Source organism: Hipposideros armiger, unplaced genomic scaffold (assembly GCF_001890085.2).
Source record: "Hipposideros armiger isolate ML-2016 unplaced genomic scaffold, ASM189008v1 scaffold_237, whole genome shotgun sequence".
In the NCBI taxonomy this organism is placed as follows: Eukaryota; Metazoa; Chordata; class Mammalia; order Chiroptera; family Hipposideridae; genus Hipposideros; species Hipposideros armiger.
Window position 1 is genome coordinate 1,113,212 of NW_017731587.1, and position 8,527 is coordinate 1,121,738.

General features: G+C 37.8%; 1 protein-coding gene and 1 pseudogene across 3 annotated transcripts in view; both read right to left on the bottom strand.

The window, feature by feature from the left end:
- The window catches only part of TMTC2 (transmembrane O-mannosyltransferase targeting cadherins 2), a 422,158-nt gene that overhangs the window by 154,875 nt on the left and 258,756 nt on the right, over window positions 1–8,527 (bottom strand). For all 3 annotated transcript variants that reach the window (XM_019655152.1, XM_019655154.1, XM_019655153.1), the window contains exons 5-6: window positions 1,674–1,759; window positions 848–1,032 (exon numbers count right to left, since the gene is read on the bottom strand). In XM_019655152.1, the coding sequence (XP_019510697.1) occupies window positions 848–1,032; window positions 1,674–1,759 (271 nt within the window). The remainder of the gene's footprint in view (window positions 1–847; window positions 1,033–1,673; window positions 1,760–8,527) is intronic.
- LOC109389531 (bisphosphoglycerate mutase pseudogene) lies at window positions 7,578–8,390 on the bottom strand (annotated as a pseudogene).

The window sequence follows — 8,527 nt, forward strand, 5'->3', positions numbered from 1 at the left end:
AGACAGAGAGAGAGAGAGGGGTGATACTGAGGGTGAGAGAAGAAACCTGTGTAGACGTGCTTCCTGTGAGACAAAGGGACGAGGAGGCTGGGTCAGCCTCCCAACTTGCCTTGTATAAGGTCCCATCTCCATTGGTTTTCCTCTCTCCCAAGTAAAAACACATAACATTAATTTTTATTTCGTTATTGTTTCAAAAAGAATTTAATGAAATGGGTATAATTTACAGCAAATGTTAATACTCAGGGTATTTTTAAACATCAAACACTGGAGAAAAGATAATAATCCTGTGTCTTGGATTATAAAATCAGAGATGGTAAGCAAATAAGCTTGAGAAGCAAATGCATGTTGCTTCCCTTTCTTGAAGAGTTGTTCTGAGAAATTCACAGCAAAAAAAAAAAAAAGTGTTTTCTTTAGCAGAGACTTTTTAAGAAAAATTTATTAAATTTATTGGGGTGACATTGGTTAATAGGATTATGTAAGTTTCAAGTGTACAATTCTATAACACAGCATCTGTATATTTCTCTGTGTGCTCACCACCCAGAGTCAGTTCTCCTTCCAACACCATTTATTTGACTCCTTTTACCCTCTTCTACCTCCCTGCTTCCCCGTCCCTCTGATAACGATCATACTGTTGTCTGTCTATGAGTTTGTTTGTTTTGTTTGTTCATTTGTTTCACTGTTTTATTTATTTTTCCCAAATGATTTCCACCATTAAATCCTTTTAATAAAAATACATATGAGCTTGTTAAATGATCCTAGTGTCCCTGCAATGATACCACAGGGTAGAGAACGTTGAGACTGGATCAGAACAAGGGGAAGGAAAATGGTGGCGAGGTGTTGGCCTGACCTCATAGTGGCCCTGCTCGTGGTACAGTTTGCCCAGGTTGTACAGACAGCTGGTCACCGAGCTCTTGTGCGCATGAGGGTCCTTTAGGTTTTCATCAGGGATCTCAGAACACTTCAGAAAAGTGCGTCGCGCTTCTTCTGTCTTTCCTTGGTTCATCAGAATAATACCGGTGTTTAAATATGCAGCTAGGGAAAAAAGTGGAAATATAAATGTGAGAAGATGATTTACACTGTAGATACAATAAAGGCATTTTTACTTCAATTTAGTGTCTCTGGATTACTTCTGATTTTCAAAGAAAACCAAGAAATACATACTTAGGGAACAAATATATATGGGAACAATTAATGTAATGAGAAGGGAGGGGTCACTGAAAATAGATATGTGGTAGTGTCTGCCCTCAAGGAGTTCAAAATATTGTGAGCTTAAAATCTAGATGAATAAAAAAATGTATTTATCTTAATATATTAAAAATGATAAAGATATCAAAAAATGATTAAATTGAGAAAGATATAACCGTTAGAGGCACATAATTGGGCAAGGACTCAAAAATAGGAGTCCTGTTTTTTTATTTTTTGTTTTTTTCTGTGAGGCTGTAAGGTAAAAAATACAGTAAAACCTTGGATTGCAAGGAACGTGGTTTGCGAGTGTTCCACAAGACGAGCAAACATTTCTAATACATTTTAACGTGGTAAACGAGTGATGTCTTTCAATATGAGTAGTTTGTTTCCGGAATGAATTATGCCCGCAAACCAAGGCGTTACTGTAATTTTCATGGATAAAGAAGAAAAGAAAGAGGTGTTTTTTAAAAAATTTGAATATTACTTACAAGCCAGCGTAGGCCTGCTCCCGATCGCAAGTTTATAATAATGTAGTGCTTCTGCAAACCTACTGTTCTCCTGGAGAAGTAGCCCTCTGCATGAGGAAAACAGAAATGTGGAGATAGGCCTGTATTATTATACGCAAAACCACAAACTTTTATTTTATATTTCAAAACTAAAAGTAGCTAAGGGGCCATAAAAATGCTGACCTGGTACTATAAAGATAAATTTTAAATAAAAGGATATATTCCTCAGGAGAGACAATATTGGAGAGGGATCAGCTGCATTCAAAATAGAAAAGATGAAGAAGTATTTTCAAAAAGCCCTTTCCCCTCACTGAACTTTCCCCCTTCCAGCGGTCTTTTCTCTCCCACTGGAATTACAAACCACCTGGATTTCTTCTTGGAGCACGTCCCTTTTTTTTCACCACTTCAGAAAGGAAACTTGCCTAAGGTAGTGTGCGTTTATATATGTATTGATATATTTATATATTTAAACACGAGATGACTCACTCTCTCGCCATATTGCTTGGGAAATACTGACTCCTGACTGCCTGGAAGGCAAAGGTAATCTAGGTCAACAGGATGAAGAGAGTCAGAATTTAATCAGATACCACAAAGGAAAAAAGAAAAAGAGTGAAGCCTATCCTCATTGTTATTTCCATATTATTTGGATTTGGTCAAAGAAGGTTGAATTTCCAAGAAATGGGCACATTTCAGGTCACTGTTGTGAGACACACTTTTCTCCACAGGCCCTCTGACGCCAGGCTCCGCCCCCGCCCCGNCCCCGCCCCGCCCCCGCAGTGGCATCCTCAGGCAGTGGCCACATGGATTATCCCAGCCATTCCAGACCCCACTCTCATGACCTAAATGACAATCAATTATAATCACATCTATGAAAATAAGGTGTCAGGGAATTGGACTACTTTCAAAAAGCTCTCAGAGAGGGCTTTTTGGCTTTCTCTCATTCTCTTGTAATCAGCAAGTATTTTACAGATGCTCGGCACCTCCATTGGGCCTGAGTACTGCTGTTATCAACCTCAAATTGCAGATTCTACTTGCCAGCTGCTGAGGCCTTTCAAAGACTTTAAAGGGAACTGTGCAAAATGAGAAGGCTACTGATAAAAACTTATCATTTTTGTAGAGCATTTTAAAATACTTGGCTTACCATTTAATGGGTACCATTGAAAAAAATATCTAAAGCAAATTATTTTGAAATTAAAGGTTGCTCACTCCTATCATTAGCGCATATTAACCTCATTATTTCTAATACTCTTTGTTAAAAGTCATTTGAAAAGATCAAATCACTCCAAAACACATTAACATCACTTACATAAATAAAAAAATGTACATTTTTATTAAAAATTTTGAGTAACAATTAATATGATCACAAAATTTATATGCTTTGCTGTTAAGTGTACTTTTTTTCAGTTGCTGGAACCAAAGAACAAAGCTTCCTGTAGTACTCAAGAGTGTGAAAATGTTCAATTGTCTTAAAAGCAAGTAAAACAGATAAAGAGAAAGAACGTTCACCTACTTTTCAAAAAAGGAATAATATTCTTTATAACAATAATTTTATTGACAAAATGCTTTCCAGTTAACTAAGCTCATTTACATATCTCATTTTAAAAACTTAATACAAACTTAATTGTCTTCATCACTTTCATTTCAGATTCAGATAAAGAGGTGGTTTTCCTTTGCTACAAAACTAATGACACCAGAGGAAAAATACCATCCAAATATTTAATCCTGTTCTACCTTTTTTTAGGAGCTAAAATCTTTCCATGAGCTCCTCTTTATTATTTTCAAACTTTTTCCCCATTACAGCTTCCTTTCTCTTAAGCTACAGAAATGTTCATGTGCTTGTTAGCATAAAGGGAGAAAAATATCCCTGCAACCTTTATTCATTCCTGCATCCACTTCTGACTACTGCTTATTATGGCTCTTCCTTTTAAAGTCAGATTTCCTTTAAGAATGGTCTATGGTGTACATGTCCAATGGCTCAAATTCCATTTACTCCTAAATCCAGTTTAAGCACTTTCCCAGAATTCCAGAGATGTCATAATGAAATTTCTACTAACTATCAAACCTTGAACATAGCATGTTTATGTGAACCACCCACTCAACTGTAGCACCTACTTGTATGACTGCTGAATTCATCTTCTTTCCTGAAACTCTGTATTTCCTTGGCTTCTGGAAAACCAGTCTCCTTGAGTTCTCTTCTATCCCTGGCCATATCTTACAGAGAATGAAGAAAGTGCTTCTTCATCATTTATTCCTTTAAAAGAAGCTGGTGTTTTACCAGACTTTGTCTTTTTCTCTTTCCTGATAAGTACTGTCTCTACATAACATCATGCTTATGAGTACATGTAGCTCAAACTCTGACTGTACTCTCTCCTGACATCCAAATCTATTTTCAACAGTTTACTGAACCACCTTAATCTGGGTGCTCATTGGAACTTCAAAATCAATACATCCCTTGAAAACAATATCCCCCCAAAAAAAAAGATTAATAAAGAGATAATGAACTAAGAGAAAAAAAAAATCTCTCAACCATCAGCACCACCATGTACTCCAGTTGCTAAATCAGAAACCTGATTATCATTCTTGACTTTTCACTTATCCTCACGATTCCATGTTTTATAAAGCCTCCAAAGCTATCAATTCTTATGTTCTAAGACACTTTATTCTGCCCCTCAAGGTCCATCTTTATGGCTCTATCGGAGCCCTTTTTGTCTTTCCTGTCACCTAAATAACTGCAATAGTCCACTAATTAGTCTCCACATAATTGCATTTCTAAAGGGCAAATATGCTGTTGGGCTAGACAGAAAGAACACCAGGAGATGAGCACAGATCTTTGAAAATGTGCCCAAAGCCCATAAACATTAGAAACTGATGTATTTGGCCCCATGGGCTCCCCAATACTGATGTATAATATTCTTGTAATTTTCCAATTCATAAAATACACAAAGAAGAGAAAATGATAAATAGCATAACTACGCCCAGGAAATCCTGTCCGGTGTGCCTTATTCTTTTGAGGAATGTAGTCACACAGAGAGATGCAGCAGGCAAGTCTCCAGAATTAGATATAACGTCGCTTTGTAAATTACAGCATCATCCTCTGCGCCATCTGAACAAAGTTAGCAGTGGAAAGAGTCCCACCAGCTAAGATGGCTATTATAATTGATTTCTCATGGCTAAGGATTTCATTGAGCATCAACGATGCCCTAGTATGCATGCTGCAAATGTGAACAAGACAGAGATGCACTTGCTTGTGATGCACAATCTACTGGGGGAGACAAGAATGCAAATAAATGGTGTGGAAAATTACTATGATAGAGGACAGAAGACCAACACCACTCCAGCTCAGGGAGGGACAAGGCAAGTTTCAGAGTCACCCTGACATTGGCAGAGGCTTTAAAGTAAGCAGCAGTTAGCCAGCAATAAAAAGTGTTATCCTAAGCCCCACAATACACAGGAAAAAAGAGAGGTCCACAGAGTGTTTGCCAACCTAACTCTAGGTTTTATGGTTAACACAAGAGGCAGAGCCATGATTGGAATAGTTTCTCTGATATGAAATCCCATGCTCTTTCTAGAAGAAAAAAAGAGGAAAGAGATAAAATAATTCTATTATAGATACATGCATACTAGGCTATGTTTCCTTTTGCTCTAGAACTCTCCAGATTTTGTCTAACACTAACTTACACAGATCCTCTGACAAGGAATCAAAGGTGATTTTGGCAGGTCAGGGTGAGTTTGGGAAAATGCTAACACTGTAACCACCATGCTTCTGTTACTGCCGTTTTCCACATTTACAGAACCCATTCTTTATTTTACTGAAGATGCGACAGAGGACTAGAAACCCTTCACATCGTAATAGTTACAGTAATACTAATAATAGCTAAACTTATTCAGCACTTACAATGTACTAACTTATTACTTCACAATGATCTTATGAGGTAGGCTAGTATTACTAGCCCCATTTTATAAATGATGATTTTGGGGGCAAGAAAAAGCTCAGCAAGTGCCAAAGTCCACACAACCAGTAAGAAGTACGCTACAATCCAAGCTCGGCAGTCTGATTATGAGAAGTAGGATTTACATTTTAATGAACACCTCATACCATAGGCTTTTCCATGACTATTTAAAACTGATGACACAGTTTGTTTACATGCTAATCATATCAATATAACCTTCTGGTTTCAATGGATATTAAAAACAAGAACACATTTTAATATACCATCAAGCCTGACTCTAATGGGAAATAATTTTATCCATATTATGTGAAGTTGCCTTCTGGAAACTGGCCTATGCTATACATTAATGTAAAGTTAACGTGTCTTTTGGGGTAGAAACTGGAAAAATATCACCAATCTCTAACTGATAAGTAGAAGAGTCACTTTTATATATGTATGTGTATAGGTGGATACATTTTAGTATTTTTAATAGAAGAAAATATTTTACTTCTCATATTTCTCCTCCAATGATTTATCTTTCAGAACAAATCACTGAAACTAAGCAGTAAGTGAAGACTATAAATTTAGATAGATAAAGCAGGACTAATAAATACTTGTTTTAGTCAAAGGAAGAAAACATATATACTATTACATAAATAGTATATATAATATATAACACATTATATATAATATATAAAAACACTGTTCACTAAATATATAAAATACTAACCACTTTAACATTTAAACACTTAACACTTAAATTATAGATGGCCACTTTATTTCAGGAAAAAATAAGTCTCTCCTTAAATCCTTTCAGCTTTTTTATCTGATTTTGATCATATGTTTTAGTAATTACCATTGAGTGTACAGAATTTATTTCCCTGTGAAAATTTTGCCCATCTTTACCCAGGCTCCTCTAATAACCCCGTTTTTGTCAAAAATATCATAATTTAGAAAATCACTATAATCTAGGTACTTGATAAATGAAAATCAGTCAAACCCACGATAACCCTATAACCATAGCCTGGACAGAGTTTAATCCAAGCATTAAATGTAAATAGGCATAATAATACCTCGCTGATTCTAAATATTGACAGAGACAGAAGGGGAACAACTATTTAGCACAGTGCTTCTCAATCAGGGGTAACTTTGCCCCCTAAGGGATACTGGGCAATGTGAGGAGACAGGATTGTTACAACTGGATGGATGGATGCTACTGGCATCTGGTGGATAAAGGCCAAGGATGTCATGAAATATGTAAATATATCAGAAGACACAAGACAGCCCCCTAAAGCAAAGAATTATCCAATTTGAAATGTCAGTAGTGCTGAGGTTAAGTAACCACATTTAGCATTTCATATGTACTAACTGCAGTACATTTTATCAGAAAATAAGGTTCTCATGTCCCTGCCAATCACATACATGAACTACGTAAAGAATTAAGAATCTAAGAGAGCAAACTACAGGGATTAAACTATTTTCAATAAAAATCTAAGTTATGATCATTTCTGACCATTTTCATAAAAAATGCAATTTTCCAAAAATTAAAAAGAAGCATGCCCTTCCCCACCACTGTCAGTACATCTGAAGAAACTGTCAGTGTCTCTGTGTAATAAGATTGCCCTCTGTGTAGAACTGGTGAAAGGTACAAATTTTTAAGTAAAGCTACTTTTTGCCTCAGGTTCTAACAAAGGTCTTTAAAAATGTCTGAAATGTGAGCTATTCAAAAGTTGGTATTAATAAAGCACAGATGTAAAGTGCCCTTTTCAAGAATATGTATTGTAGTAATTAAGCTATACAAACTTTACCCCACAGCCTAGCTCTGCAAAAATCGGGGGAAGGGAAGAAGGCGGGGAGAAGGGAGGGAGAGGGAGAGAGGGAGAGAGGGAAAGAGGGAGAGAAGGAGAGAGGGAGAGAGGGAGAGAGGGGGAGAGACGGAGCATACAGAACCCATACCTCACTGCATGCCACTCTTTTTTGCAGCTATTCCTAGCCAGAACTTGGGAAATACATCTTTTTCAGCTTTTCCCACTTTTCCTTGATCCTCAACTTTCTTTAACGGATAACCTCTTGGTCACCCAGGAACTGCTGAGGCCTGACAGTAGACAGGTTCTCATCCAGTTCCAGGAGTTCGGGGATGCCACAGGAAGAATAATGTCGACCATATCTTCATTGGAGACATCTTCCAGGTGTTTCAGGAGTGCCCTACTGCTATTCCCATGAGCAGATATCAGAATGACGTTGCCACTTAGTACTTCAGGGGCAATCCTTTCATTCCAAAAGGGAAGGAGTCTCTCCAGAACACCCTTTAAGCTTTCAGACTATGGCAATTGATCCACAGGAACACACACACTTGACACCTCCCGTCAGTGTTGATTTTGTGGTATAGGGATGAGACTCCGCAGTGGGTGACGGGGTCACATAGTAGCTGCTTCTCCAGAGCTTCACTTGCCGGGATTCAAAGCCATTTTTTCTCGCTATTGAGACCTCTCAAGGCTCCACAGTGATGCTCATTCAGATGCCAGAGGCTTTCCAGGGGAACCCACTCCAGCCCCTGCTCTTCCAGGGTCAGCCAGGCTGTGTGGCTGGACCAATTAAGGATGGATGTGAATACAAGATCAAAGTGTAGGGCTTTGAGTTGCTGCCCACAGTTCCTCCATTCCTCCATTCCTTCAGTGTTAAGTGTCTCTTCCACCCAGCTACAAAAACGATTCTCTTTATTCCAAGCACCCTCTCCATATTTTAACATAGTTAGTTTGTATTTGGACATATTGATAGCTGAGCTTCCCTCAGCATTCAAATGGGCCCATGTTCAACAACAGAAGTACATCTGCAAAGTGGCCACCAGCAGCAGCTGTTCCTCGGAGCTACAGAGCAGCGGCCAACGCCACCTCATATATATATATA